The 16,181-nt window shown below is 39.8% G+C and overlaps 1 protein-coding gene across 3 annotated transcripts in view; it reads left to right on the forward strand.

The window, feature by feature from the left end:
- Positions 1–16,181, forward strand: part of LOC128705035 (hepatocyte nuclear factor 4-gamma-like) — an 85,569-nt gene that overhangs the window by 49,933 nt on the left and 19,455 nt on the right. For 2 of the 3 annotated variants that reach the window (XM_070105128.1, XM_070105130.1), the window contains exons 7-8: positions 2,419–2,539; positions 8,914–9,033. In XM_070105128.1, coding sequence (XP_069961229.1) covers positions 2,419–2,539; positions 8,914–9,033 — 241 coding nt within the window. The remainder of the gene's footprint in view (positions 1–2,418; positions 2,540–8,913; positions 9,034–16,181) is intronic. The other variant, XM_070105129.1, reaches the window with a different exon arrangement.

Below are 16,181 nucleotides of genomic sequence, written 5' to 3' on the forward strand. Positions count from 1 at the left end.
AGACAGAAAAATGTGAGCGAAAAGATGAAGACGCAAGGACAGTGTGAGTTGACAAGATAGGGACCTCAGAGCCCAGGGCTGCAAAAGAGTTAGATACAGAGGTGACTGGAAGTTATGACCACATAGGAAATTGTAGAAGTAAGTACCACCGAGGTTGGGGGCCGCCTAGTAACTCTAGAATAAGAAAACCATGAAAGTCTCCCTTAGAGGCAGAGATGGGAGACTGCCATGGTGTAAAATTTTCTCTATGAGACAGAGAATTTCTTGTTCCTTTAAGAAAACTTGGCAACAACGAGAATAAGCTGGGTGAGCCTCATTACAATTTAAGCAAGAGGGAGAGTGGCTGCAGGATGTATTGTTATGGTCAACAGGGCATTCCTCCATGGACCTGCAATATTTCACTGGGTGGCCAAAGCGCCAGCAATTTGTACATTGTTGTGGTGTAGGAATCAATTCCCATACTTGTAAACATTGTCCCGCAATATGTACAGAGGATGGAGGTTCACAGCAGTCAAAAGTTAACTGAGCTATATTGCAGGCAAAACGTCTCTGATCGCAGACAAGTAGTACATATATAAGTATCTAAATTGTTGCAAAATGTCAGCATTTCATGTCTGGAAATCACGTTGAACAATGGTATGTGGAAGAACTAAGGTACCACCGTAAGTATTAAGAGACGTGTTTATGAATCGTGACTGGAATAGTGTCAATGGAGGTAAGATGGGAAAGATTGCGAGTCTGACCAGCATTTTGTACCATGATGATGCATACACCACTCTTAACCCTTAAATGGTCCAAACGTATATATAAGTTTTTTCAACATCTGAAAGTACGTAAAAAAATGTAGACCTTTTTTTTGTTTTACATTTGAAAATGTGTAAAAAAAATTTTTATGTACATTTTTTTTTTTTGTTATATTTGAAAATATGCAAAAAAAAAGTAGATCTACTTTTGTAGCTACGAATTTGAACGTCGATCTGTTTGGACCGTTTAAGGGTTAAGAGCATAAAATTAAATATCTTCACAACATGACATAGGAGTGACTTGCTGATACGTATTATAATCAGAAAGACAGTCAGTAGGACATGTCAGTTGTAATGTGAAAAACTTAGTCCACTGCACACCTTGAAATGCAGTTGTAAGGGCAGTGTTCTGTCGGTCTTTTCTAGGAAGGGTGAAAGGTAACCTAGACAGTGTTATCTGTTAATAGTTGTAGTCGTTTAGGTGTGGGACTGGAGGTGGCCAATCAAGAGAGAGAAAGGGGTCTGGCAGGAGGAATTTCATGGGCATGGGGCTCCATGGTTAAGTTTCCCTTTTCATTTATTTTTGAAAAAAAAAAGAGAAAAAAGTGGGGTACATGGAGGGGTAGCTCCTAGCAGGAATGAAAGGGATCACATATCTCCCTCTGCACCCAAGAGGGCTCTCAGTGTGACCAGTAGTGCAGATGTGGTGTGGAACCCTTGACCTACACTACCCTTCCTGTGCCCTACACTACCCTTCCCATGCCCTACACTACCCTTCCCATGCCCTACACTACCCTTCCTATGCCCTACACTACCCTTCCCATGCCCTACACTACCCTTCCTGTGCCCTACACTACCCTTCCTGTGCCCTACACTACCTTTCCCATGCCCTACACTACCCTTCACATGCCCTACACTACCCTTCCCATGCCCTACACTGCCTTCCAGTGACATACCCAACACTCCATGTCAGTAAACTGGCAATCCAGGATAACATCCTCGTATCCATAAAGTCACCTTGGTGAACAAAAGAGAAAGCAGTTGGAAGCCCACCACAAGAAATACCTCCAGCAGCCTCCACCTCCCAGAACCTCCAAGCAGCCTCCAGAGATACAACCGTCACCTGAAGGATACCCTAAACTGCCCCCTGGAACTCCGGAGGGTGGATCAGCACATTCGTAGATGATCCAGATTCCATGAACAACACAACCACCAAGAACCTCAACGGAATGGGATGGACAACGCTACCTCTATTCCAAGCTACGAGCTGGAATTTTGGAGGGGAAAGCCTCAAAGGCCAAAAGCAGGAAAGGAAGGAACGAGAGGAGAAGAATGGGAAAGGAGGGATGGGAGGGATGAGAAAGGGGGGAATGGGAAGGATGGGATAGGGAAGAAAAGAATGAGAAGAATGAGAAAGAATGAGAGGAAGAAGATCCAATTGCTCAGGCCAATGCCTCTTGGGCCATGTCAATGAGCCCTCTCCACCTTGAAGAGGTGTACAGGTGTTGCAACTTGCTGTACAGGTGTAGCAACTTACTGTACAGGTGTAGCAACTTTCTGTACAGGTGTAGTAACTTACTGTACAGGTGTAGTAACTTACTGTGCAGGTGTAGTAACTTACTGTACAGGTGTAGTAACTTACTGTACAGGTGTAGTGACCTTCACCTGCCCACAGGTAGCACTCCTACGAGCCCATGCTGGAGAACACTTGTTACTGGGTGCTGCCTGGCGTTCCATGAACATCCACGACATGATACTTCTCGGCAACGACTGTGTCATCCTCAGAAACTCCTCTGGTATTTATACATTAATGTTTTAAAATGTTGCATTCACAGTCCCTCAGTTATTATTCACAGTCCCTCAGTTATTATTCACAGTCTCTCAGTTACTATTCACAGTCTCTCAGTTATTATTCACAACAAACTTACAGTTATATATGGGACTTCAGACAAGACTTCACTACATTCTAAATATCCTCACACCAACCGTACTACTACTATGACTACTACTACTCTTACTACTGCTACTACTACTAATACAGTGGACCCCCGGTTAACGAACTTTTTTCATTCCAGAAGTATGTTCAGGTGCCAGTACTGACCGACTTTTTTCCCATAAGGAATATTGTGAAGTAGATTAGTCCATTTCAGACCCCCAAACATACACGTACAAACGCAATTACATAAATACACTTACATAATTGGTCGCATTTGGAGGTGATCGTTAAGCGGGGGTCCACTGTACTACTACTATGACTACTACCGCTATTACTACCTCACTACACTCCACTCACTGACTCTAGTGTCACTATCACTCCTCCACCTCCTTCTCCTCCACCACCTCTACCTCCTCTACCAACACCTCCTCCACTTCTTCCTCCTCCTCCACCACCTTCTCCTCCTCCACCACCACCTTCTCCTCCTCCACCACAACCTTCTCTTCCACCTCCTCCTCCACCAACACCTCCTCCTCCTCCACCAACACCTCCTCCTCCTCCACCAACACCTCCTCCTCCTCCACCACCTCCTCTTTCTTACTACATAATAATCTTTTATCATCAAAACATTCCAACATACACGGGCGGGGACTGAACTCTTGGCAAGTGAGTAGTAAACCCAGGCCAGTGTGTTAACCACTGGGACACCTGGCTACAATAAGCTTCACCTATCTAGGTTCATTTATACACCATAGGGAGGTTAGCATGGGTCACCACTGTGACCACCAGGATCAAAAATAACAGAATAGCACAAGACTTACAAGGCTGAGATATCACCTCACATATGACCTTACACCCATCCCAGTATGCAAAAAATCACAGGAAACAGGTGATATCACAACTTATAAAAAATAACTGCTATCAAAAAATATTAAATTTTGAAGTGCCTTCGTGATTTCCCACATTAAACAATAATAATAATAATCTTTATTTCTACCAGTACATGATACAACTTATAAAGACCATAGCTGACACCAATAACATACTACTATACAAAAAGCCGCTTGTTATGCTGAGCATTTCCCGCAAATTATGTCAATTTTGTCCCAGGATGCGACCCACACCAGTCAACTAACACCCAGGTACCTATTTTACTGATAGGTGAACATGGACAGCAGGTGTGTTATGGAAACATGTCCTAATGCTTCCATCCGTACCAGGGATCGAACCACAGACCTCAGTGTGTGAGCTGAGTGCACTGATAATTGTACTTAAGTGTACCTGTGTACACAAATAAACTTACCACTGAGCTCCAGACGTCTCTCACTGAGTAAGATTGTAGGAGAGGTCAGTCACCCTCTTTCAAAATAAAATCCCAAATAGATAGATAACTATTTTATATATGGGGAGACGCGAAAATGAAAATGAAAATATTAATTTTCTCGTAAAGCTTATACGGTGTGGTTTACATATTATAAAATATTAATTACAAAGAATGCCACTAGCATGCCTAGGCATTTTGAGCAGACTAATACTAATTCTTACTCTATATTGACACAGGTTATGGAGCAGTACATTTTAATATAGATTATTGTATACTAATATAAAAGTTAGGGAATTAAAGTGTTTAATTAGATTAATAATAATAAGGAAGTACAAAACATATAATAATGTTACAACTAGTTAATTTAGTAATGGTAATGGTTAAGTCTTGGCAGGCTCTGATCCACCAGGAGGCCTGGTCACAGACCGGGCCACGGGGGCGTTGACCCCCGGAACTCTCTCCATGTAAATACACTGTTACTATTAAAGCTGCCTGGTGGAGGGCCCGGTGGCCTGGTGGCTAAAGCTCCCGCTTCACACACGGAGGGCTCGGGTTTGATTCCCGGCGGGTGGAAACATTTCGACACGTTTCCTTACACCTGTTGTCCTGTTCACCTAGCAGCAAATAGGTACCTGGGTGTTAGTCGACTGGTGTGGGTCGCATCCTGGGAGACAAGACCCCAATGGAAATAAGAACATAAGAACATAAGAAAGGAGGAACACTGCAGGAGGCCTGCTGGCCCATACTAGGCAGGTCCTTTACAATTCATCCCACTAACAAAACATTTGCCCAACCCAATTTTCAATGCCACCCAAGAAATAAGCTCTGATGTGAAAGTCCCACTCAAATCCAACCCCTCCCACTCATGTACTTATCCAACCTAGATTTGAAACTACCCAAAGTCCCAGCCTCAATAACCCAACTAGGTAGACTGTTCCACTCATCAACTACCCTATTTCCAAACCAATACTTTCCTATGTCCTTTCTAAATCTAAACTTATCTAATTTAAATCCATTACTGTGCGTTCTCTCTTGGAGAGACATCCTCAAGACCTTATTAATATCCCCTTTATTAATACCTATCTTCCACTTATACACTTCGATCAGGTCTCCCCTCATTCTTCGTCTAACAAGTGAATGTAACTTAAGAGTCTTCAATCTTTCTTCATAAGGAAGATCTCTGATGCTATGTATTAATTTAGTCATCCTACGCTGAATGTTTTCTAACGAATTTATGTCCATTTTGTAATACGGAGACCAGAACTGAGCTGCATAATCAAGGTGAGGCCTTACTAATGATGTATAAAGCTGCAGTATGACCTCTGGACTTCTGTTGCTTACACTTCTTGATATAAATCCCAGTAATCTATTTGCCTTATTACGTACGCTTAGGCATTGCTGTCTTGGTTTAAGGTTGCTGCTCACCATAACCCCCAAGTCCTTTTTGCAATCTGTATGGCTAAGTTCTACATCATTTAATTTATAAGTACTAGGGTTATGGGCACTCCCAAGCTTCAGAACCTTGCATTTATCTACATTGAACTGCATCTGCCACTTTTCTGACCAAGAATAGAGTTTGTTTAAATCCTCCTGAAGTTCCCTAACATCTACGTTTGAATCAATTATCCTACCTATCTTTGTGTCATTGGCGAATTTGCTCATATCACTAGTAATTCCCTCATCAAGATCATTGATATATATTATAAACAACAATGGGCCCAAGACTGATCCCTGTGGAACGCCACTTGTTACAGATCCCCACTCGGATTTAACCCCATTTATGGACACTCTCTGCTTCCTGTCAGTGAGCCATGACTCGATCCACGAGAGCACTTTTCCCCCAATGCCATGAGCTGCCACTTTCTTTAACAGTCTATGGTGCGGAACTCTATCAAAAGCCTTACTAAAATCTAAGTAAATAATATCAAATTCTTTATTGTGGTCAACAGCCTCAAAAGCTTTACTGAAGAAAGTTAATAAATTAGTTAGACAAGACCGGCCTCATGTGAATCCATGCTGAGTATCATTAATCAAGCTATGCTTATCGAGATGGCTTCTTATAATCTCAGCTATAATTGACTCTAGTAATTTGCCTACAATTGAGGTCAGGCTTATTGGGCGGTAATTTGACGGTAACGACTTGTCCCCTGTTTTAAAAATAGGAGTTACATTAGCCATCTTCCACATATCAGACACTACACCTGTTTGAAGAGATAAATTAAAAATATTAGTTAATGGTTCACAGAGTTCCATTTTGCATTCCTTAAGAACCCTTGAAAAAACCTCATCAGGACCCGGCGACTTATTTTGCTTCAGTCTGTCTATCTGCCTCACAACCATCTCACTAGTGACTGTGATGTTACATAATTTATCTTCTTCTAGCCCACTGTAAAAATTAATTACTGGAATATTGTTAGTGTCTTCCTGTGTAAAAACTGAGAGAAAATAATTATTTAAAATCAAGCACATTTCATTCTCATTGTCAGTAAGGTGCCCATAGTTATTTTTAAGGGGACCTATCTTATCTCTAACTTTTGTTCTATAGACCTGGAAAAAACTTTTTGGGTTAGTTTTAGAATCCCTAGCAACTTTAATTTCATAGTCCCTTTTAGCTTTTCTTATCCCCTTTTTAATGTCCCTCTTAATGTCAATATACTGATTCATAAGATGACCCTCACCTCTTTTGATACGCCTATAAATTCCTTTCTTATGCCCTAGTAGATATTTGAGCCTATTATTCATCCATTTTGGGTCATTTCTATTTGATCTAATTTCTTTATATGGGATAAATGCTCTTTGAGCAGCATGTATAGTGTTCAGAAAACTGACAGTCCTCGATGACACACCAACTTTCTTGGGTTATCCTGGGTGGCTAACCCTCCAGGGTTAAAAATCCGAACGAAATCTTATCTTATCTTATCTTATCTAGGCAAGCTTACCAATAACTTAACATTTATTAGGTAATAAGTACATCAGGAATTTTGTTTACAGTCATCTGGGTGAGCGTTAGCATAAATTAGGGGGAATTGCAGATAACAAGAGTAAGACTATTTTGTTTTGGATGTATTCATGATACAAAAAAGAGAATAGGTGGTTTTCACATAGCTGATGATGGGGCGTGTTAGGACATAAGGTGTCTTAACGGTAGTTTTGAAAATGTCGGTTGAGTCTGCGGTTCTAGAGTTTTCAGGCAGGGAGTTCCAGATTTCAGGCCCTTTTATGCACATATAGTTTTTTAGAGATTTAGCCAGACATGAGGGATACCATAGAGATTTTTGCATCTGATATTGTATCTATGGGTCCTGTTGCAACTATCAAGAAAATATTTTAATTCAGGGTTAATAATAGAATTTATGGTTCTGTAAATGTAGATCACACAGTAGTAGATGTGAATATTTTGTACAGTGAGTATGTTGAGGTTTCTGAAGAGTGAGGGGGACGGAGTGTTGTCTAGCATTGGATTGCATGATAATTCTTACTGTGGCTTTCTGTTGGGTTATTATTGACTTTAGGTGGGTTGCTGCTGTTGATCCCCAGGCACAAATGGCATACGTGAGGTAGGGATAGATGAGTGAATAGTATAGTATGAGTAGGGATGATTGTGGTACATAGTAACGAATCCTGGAGAGGATCCCAACTGTTTTGGATACTTTTTTTTTGTTATGTGTTGGATATGGGTGCTGAATTTCACATTGCTGTCAAGATGCAGACCCAGGAATTTGCCCTCATTATGTTTAGCAATAAGAGTGTTGTCAATCATAATGTTCAGCTGGGCATCACCTGTTCTCCTCCCAAAGATAATGCAGAGCATTTTGTCAATGTTAATTTTAAGTTTATTAGCAGTCATCCAGGATGATATTTTTTCTAGCACTTCATTAACAATAGTGTTGAGTGAGGCAATGTTCATCAGGAAACGGGACAAGTGTTTCCTGATGCTGGTCTTAGTTATATGATGACTCACAGCTGGAGCTTTTAGTCATCTGACCGAGACCTTCCACTGGCTTACCCCTCCACCCCTTGAAAAATTATGGTTACGATTATAACAATCATGAATTAATAATAATCTGTAGGAGTTCTTGAACATCTGGGAAATGGGTGGTAATCATGATTGCTCCAAGAATGGCCAGGGTAGCTACAATTCCCCAGATCAAGAGCCCTTCACAATCTTTTCAACTCTTAAGAGTTAAAAAGATACAATTTTTTTTAAGACAAATTTAAGTCGATTTGAACTGTAGTGTGGGCAAGCCTCTGGTAAGACAGTGATGGAGTGATGGTGAAAGTGCTTCTTCTTTTTTGGATTACCCTGCCTAGGTGCGAAATGGCCGGTAAGACAGGATAAGAGATAAGATTTTCTTCAGATTTATAACCACTGAGAGTTAGCCACCCAGGATAACTCAAGAAAGTCAGTGCGTCATCGAGGACTGTCTAACTTATTTCCATTGGGGGTCCTTAATCTTGTCCCCCAGGATGCGACCCACACCAGTCGACTAACACCCAGGTATCTATTTGCTGCTAGGTGAACAGGACAACAGGTGTAAGGAAATGCATCAAAATGTTTCCGCCCACCGGGAATCGAACCCGGGCCCTCCGTGTGTGAAGCGAAAGCTTTAGCCACTAGGTCACTGGGTCACCGATGTGTTAATAAAAAATATTTTATATTATAATTATTATTCTTGTTATTATTATTATTATTATTATCACAAGAAGGATTTAAAAATAAATGAGCCATAAAGTCTCTTGTAATTAATAACTCACAAAATCGTAATATCACAATTGCAAATAGACCACAGAACAGGTGAGGTTTGAACCCACAGCGAGTGACCTGGAGTTTTAGTACTCACTCGCCATGGCTTCAAACCTCCGCCCATTCCATTTTTTTTTTTTTTTTTGTAATTAGTGGTTGTCAACAGAGATGGAACTTAGTAGAATTGGTCAGCGTATGATGGATGAGCTCATCCGGCCACTACGAGGGGTGCAGCTGGATGAACATGAGTATGCCTGCCTCAAAGCTATTGTCTTCTTTGATCCTAGTAAGTAAAAGAATAATAATAATATAGTGGTACCTTGAGTTACGAACTTAATTCATTCCAGAAGGCTGTTTGAGTGCAGATACTGAATGAATTTCTTCCCATAAGGAATAATGTAAATAAGATTAGTCCATTTCAGACCCCCAAAAATACACTTACAAAAGCACTTACAAAAATACAGTGAACCCCTGGTTAACGATATTTTTTCAATCCAGAAGTATGTTCAGGTGCCAGTACTGACTGAATTTGTTCCCATAAGGAATATTGTGAAGTAGATTAGTCCATTTCAGACCCCCAAACATACACGTACAAATGCACTTACATAAATACACTTACATAATTGGTCGCATTCGGAGGTGATCGTTATGCGGGGGTCCACTGTACACTTACATAATTGTCTGAGTTGGGAGCTGTTCGAAACTCAATGTACCACTGTAATAATAATAATGATAATCTTTATTTCTACAAGTACATGATACAACTTATACAGACCATCATTGACATCAATGACATACTACCACATAGAAAGCCCCTTGTTATGTAGAGCATTTCCCACAAATTCGGTAAATTTTGCCCCAGGATGCGACCCACACCAGTCGACTAACACCCAGGTACCTATTTTACTGCTAGGTGAACATGGACGGTAGGTGTCTTATGGAAACACCAGCAATTGCTTTCAGACCCAAAGCTTTTATGACTTTTTTGATGCTGACACTGACACAGCCTTGGAAGCATAGGCCTACAGCCAACAGTACTAATGAAAAACTTGCTCTCAAAGCAAGTTTAATCTGTGATGTTTCACTGTATAAAACTTTATAAAGTCAGACTTAATGACTTGACTCACAAAGCCTGGGAATTTAGAAAACTTTGTAAAGCTGACTTAATTGACTTGACTTAACCGACCTGACTCATGAAATCATAACAATATGATTGCAAATGTAACACGGAATGGCGGTCACAGCGATTGGCCAGGATAACCTCCCTATGGTATATACAAATATATTTAGTGGATAAGATAAGATTTCGTTCAAACTTTTAACCCCAGAGGGTTAGCCACCCAGGATAACCTAAGAAAGCTGGTGCATCATTGAGAGACTATGACTTATTTCCATTGGGGTCCTCAATCTTGTCCCCCAGGATGCCACCCACGCCAGTCTGCTAACATCCAGGTACATATTTGCTTGCTAGGTGAACAGGACAACAGGTGTAAGGAAACATGCTCAATGTTTCCACCTGTGCCGGGGATTAAACCACGGACAGTCAGCATGTGAGGTGAGAGCTTTACCTACCAGACCATGGGCCAGCTGGCCCAGTGGTTAACACACTGGCCTTTAAGATTTAGCACCCACTTGCCATGGGTTTAAATCCCACCCGTTCAATGATCTGACGATAAAGTTCTACATAGTACATGTACAGTGCTTGCATTCTTAAGGAGCGAGTAGAGATGTTGTGGGTCAGAAAGCCATTTATACTGTGATGTCAGAAGTATGATGTCACAGTATAAATAGGTACCTGGTTGCTAACTGACTGGTGTGGGTTGCAGGAAATGCTGTGCATAACAAGTGGCTTTCTATACAGTAGTATGTTACTGTTATAAGCAATGGTCTGTATAAGTTGTACATATTTATTTTTATTATTATCACACTGGCCGATTCCCACCAAGGCAGGGTGGCCCAAAAAAGAAAAACTTCCACCATCATTCACTCCATCACTGTCTTGCCAGAAGGGTGCTTTACACTACAGTTTTTAAACTGCAACATTAAAACCCCTCCTTCAGAGTGCAGGCACTGTACTTCCCATCTCCAGGACTCAAGTCCGGCCTGCTGGTTTCCCTGAACCCCTTCATAAATGTTACTTTGCTCACACTCCAACAGCACGTCAAGTATTAAAAACCATTTGTCTCCATTCACTCCTATCAAACACGCTCACGCATGCCTGCCGGAAGTCCAAGCCCCTCGCACACAAAACCTCCTTCGCTCCATTCTCTCTACATGTCTGAACCACCTCAACAACCCTTCCTCAGCCCTCTGGACAACAGTTTTGGTAATCCCGCACCTCCTCCTAACTTCCAAACTACGAATTCTCTGCATTATATTCACACCACACATTGCCCTCAGACATGACATCTCCACTGCCTCCAGCCTTCTCCTCGCTGCAACATTCATCACCCATGCTTCATACCTATATAAGAGTGTTGGTAAAACTATACTCTCATACATTCTCCTCTTTGCCTCCAAGGACAAAGTTCTTTGTCTCCACAGACTCCTAAGTGCACCACTCACCCTTTTCCCCTCATCAATTCTATGATTTACCTCATCTTTCATAGACCCATCCGCTGACACGTCCACTCCCAAATATCTGAATACATTCACCTCCTCCATACTCTCTCCCTCCAATCTGATATCCAATCTTTCATCACCTCATCTTTTTGTTATCCTCATAACCTTACTCTTTCCTGTATTCACTTTTAATTTTCTTCTTTTGTACACCCTACCAAATTCATCCACCAATCTCTGCAACTTCTCTTCAGAATCTCCCAAGAGCACAGTGTCATCAGCAAAGAGCAGCTGTGACAACTCCCACTTTATGTGTGATTCTTTATCTTTTAACTCCACGCCTCTTGCCAAGACCCTCGCATTTACTTCTCTTACAACCCCATCTATAAATATATTAAACAACCACGGTGACATCACACATCCTTGTCTAAGGCCTACTTTTACTGGGAAATAATTTCCCTCTTTCCTACATACTCTAACCTGAGCCTCACTATCCTCGTAAAAACTTTTCACTGCTTTCAGTAGCCTACCTCCTACACCATACACCTGCAACATCTGCCACATTGCCCCCCCTATCCACCCTGTCATATGCCTTTTCCAAATCCATAAATGCCACAAAAAATTCTCTTTAGCCTTATCTAAATACTGTTCACTTATATGTTTCACTGTAAACACCTGGTCCACACACCCCCTACCTTTCCTAAAGCCTCCTTGTTCATCCTTGTTGTACATGTACAGATAGAAATAAAGATATTATTATTATTATTATTATTATTATTATTCTTTCAACAAACCGGCCGTATCCCACCAAGGCGGGGTGGCCCAAAAAGAAAAACGAAAGTTTCTCTTTTTAAATTTAGTAATTTATACAGGAGAAGGGGTTACTAGCCCCTTGCTCCCAGCATTATAGTCGCCTCCTACAACACGCATGGCTTACAGAGGAAGAATTATGTTCCACTTCTGAATGAAGATAAGAGGAGATAAACAAGAACAAGAACTAGAAAGAAAATAGAAGAAAACCCAGAGAAGTGTGTATATATACACTTATACATGTATGTGTAGTGTGACCTAAGTGCAAGTAGAAGTAGCAAGACATACCTGAAATCTTGCATGTTTATGAGACAGACAAAAGACACCAGCAATCCTACCATCATGTAAAACAATTACAGGATTCCGTTTTACACTCACTTGGCAGGACGATAGTACTTCCCTGGGCGGTTGCTGTCTACCAACATACTACCTACTATTATTACAGTGGACCCCCGGTTTACGATCACCTGCCAATGCGACCAATTATGTAAGTGTACAGTGGACCCCCGCATAACGATTACCTCCGAATGTGACCAATTATGTAAGTGTATTTATGTAAGTGCGTTTGTACGTGTATGTTTGGGGGTCTGAAATGGACTAATCTACTTCACAATATTTCTTATGGGAACAAATTCGGTCAGTACTGGCACCTGAACATACTTCTGGAGTGAAAAAATATCGTTAACCGGGGGTCCACTGTATTTATGTAAGTGCGTTTGTATGTATATGTTTGGGGGTCTGAAATGGACTAATCTAATTTACAATATTCCTTATGGGAACAAATTCGTTCAGTACTGGCACCTGAACATGCTTCTGGAATGAAATAATATCGTAAACCGGGGGTCCACTGTAATATTATATTATTATTAAGACAGTGATGGAACGAGTCATGGTTAAAGTGTTTCCTCTTTTTGGATTTCCCTATCTTAGTGGGAGATAGGCAGTGCATTGAACAAAAAATGTACCATTCAAAATGCTCAACAAAGTTCAAAATTCTCCTAAAAAAAACAAATATTTAAAAAAATCTAAATTTTAAAAATATATATAACAGTTACAAGGCAAAAATTTTTTTTTATACACTTTGAAGAGCCAGACACAGAAAATTTGAAATATTATTGCAAATAAAAATTCTAATATGTAAATTTGGGGAAGGTTAATTGACTGTTTTATTACAAAATAAAAATTTAGGTATATAAACTTCTTGGATATGTGTTGGATTTGCAGCCCAGATGTAGGTCTAAAAATTTGACCTCAATGTGTCTTGGATAGTTGCTTTCTTTGTACCAATCAAATTATGAAATGTAAACACACACTGTAATCTTTGCAAAGAAATAAACTTTTTCGTTTTGTTTTGAAGCTGGACATTTAACCCTTAGACTGTCGCAACACCCAATCCTGAGGTGTCTCCTGGTGTCGCAAAATTTAAAAAAAAAAAAAATTATTTTTTCTTATAAAATGATAGAGAATCTTTCCCCGATTGTAATGACACCAAAAAAACGAAATTTGATGGAAAACTGACGGAATTATGCTCTCACGAAGTTAGCGACCCCGGCGCTGTTTACAAATCGGCGATTTCGCCCACTTTGACCCCTATTTTCGGCTAATTCCATTGTTCCAGTCGCCCAAACTCATAGCTATTTCTTTAGAACTCCATTTTTTCTATCGATTGAGTACAAGAAACTGCCCATTTACCGATTTCAACTACCTAATAATGTGGTCAGATTTCACAAAAACTAAAAAATATGACAATTTCAAAATAAGGTCCAGAATGAACAATGCAGACATTCCTGGCTCTAAAATAACATTTTCTTTGTTCATCAGTCACGTCTCCAGGCCCCTCTGATATTACTCTTGCTTTCTATTTTGAATTTTTATTCAAACAAAAAATAGAAGACTTACTATTATGCAGACTACTGCAATACTGTAATAATTGTATAAATAACATCAACCCATTCATGACTGCATATTAGAATGGCTAGTTGGACATTTATTGGACAATGGCATCATTTGTTTACTTTTGAACATCGGCAAAAATCAAACATTTCCCCTACTTTGAGCTCCATTTCTAGGTTCTTTTTATAGTAAATTCAATCAAAATCACCTCTATTTCTATAATATGTTTTCCATTCTATCAAATGAGACCAAGAAAACGAGAATACAACCATAAATACTATACGATAATAGACCACAAAGTCGGCATTTTAATTAAAAAAAACGGTCGGAGTTTTTTTTTTCTCATGCACTGCGTGCTCCAGGATTTTTTTATGTGGTGCACACTGACCACACAGACCCATTCTCTCACATGTGGGCCTACCAGCTTTCTCCTGCTTGATTTGAAGCTGCCAGAATTTACGAGTATATATACATCAAACACGGTACCTCGTAAGACGTATATATACGGCCGCGACAGTCCAAATGTATATACACCTACCATCCGACTTATGACCGAGTTCGGTTCTGAGAAACCGGTCGTAAGTCGAAATGGTCGTAAGTCGAACTTTACTAATGAATATCAACAAAATATTTTTGTAATGACTTTATTTTGTTTTATTTTGGTATTTCATGTTTTACTTTACTTTTTATGTTGTTAGTACTGTATTTTATACTGTAAGGTTTAGGATAAACACTGTGTACAACACAAATACTTGTTTATTTCCCAGAAATTTGGCATAAAAAACACGGTCGTAAGTCGAGTGGTCATAAGTCGAGTGGTCATAAGTCGAGTGGTCGTAAGTCGAGCAGGTCGTAAGTCGGATGGTAGGTGTATACAGGTCTCCCTCAACATTCATGTTTTCAACTTTCACGGGCTTCACACATTCGCGAATTCCCAACCGCCAAATTCCCATCCACCAAATTCCCAGCCGCCAAATCATATTTAAGTTTCCCGCCACCTGCGAGTCCCTACTACCCTCCCTCCGACCCCCTCAACTGGCAGCCAGCCCTCCCACCACTCAGTGTGGTGAGTGTTTTGTTTGTTCATTATTTGCTATTAAACTACAGAATAAATAATGTAAACCCATTCATGACTGCATATTGGAATGGCTATTAGGAAAGGTATTAGACGGTGACATCATGTGTTTACTCTTGAACACTGCAAAGAATTAAACATTTCTACTACAGCTAATAATAACAATAGTAATAATAATAATAATAATAATAATAATAATAATAATAATAATAATAAGAAATATGATATAATTGAAGAAGGAAATTGTACAAAAATACGAGGGAGTGGTTGACACATCGTCAGTGTGACTTTGTTTATGCTGGAGTGAACATTAGTCTCCGTGCTCTTCCAAACATTTCACAATAATTCATTGTGTTTGGTGCTTGTAGATTGAGTGTGACTGGAGTGGTAGAGGCAGTGGGTGAGACAGTGGTATTTAATAACATACATGTTAATAATAATACATGTTATTAATAATATGTACTATTATTATTTATAACATACATGTTATTAAATACATACATGTTAATAATAATACATGTTATTAATAATAGCGTACTATTATTATTTATAACATATATGTTATTAAATACCACTGCCTCAACCGCTGAATTATTGTGAAATGTTTGGAAGAGCAGGGAGACTAATGTTCACTCCAGCATAAACAAAGTCACACTGACGATGTTATTATTATTATTACTATTGTTATTATTAGCAATAGTAGAAATGTTCAATTCTTTGCTGTGTTCAAGAGTAAACACATGATGTCACCGTCTAATACCTTTCCTAATAGCCATTCCAATATGCAGTCATGAATGGGTTTACATTATTTATTCTGTAGTTTAATAGCAAATAATGAACAAACAAAACACAATGGAAGTCACTCTGTCTGACTTTTTTGGGTTATCCCAGGTTCTCTACACATATGCTGCTATGTATGATAATTCTATGTAACTGTGTTTGTGTATACCTGAATAAACTTACTTAACACTCACCACACTGAGTGGTGGAAGGGCTGGCTGCCAGTTGCGGGGGTCGGAGGGAGGGTAGTAGGGACTCGCAGTGGTGGAGGCAGTGGTGGAGTCTGTGGTATTTAATAACATACATGTTATTAACAT

This window comes from Cherax quadricarinatus, chromosome 97, assembly GCF_038502225.1.
Source record: "Cherax quadricarinatus isolate ZL_2023a chromosome 97, ASM3850222v1, whole genome shotgun sequence".
Classification (NCBI taxonomy): domain Eukaryota; kingdom Metazoa; phylum Arthropoda; class Malacostraca; order Decapoda; family Parastacidae; genus Cherax; species Cherax quadricarinatus.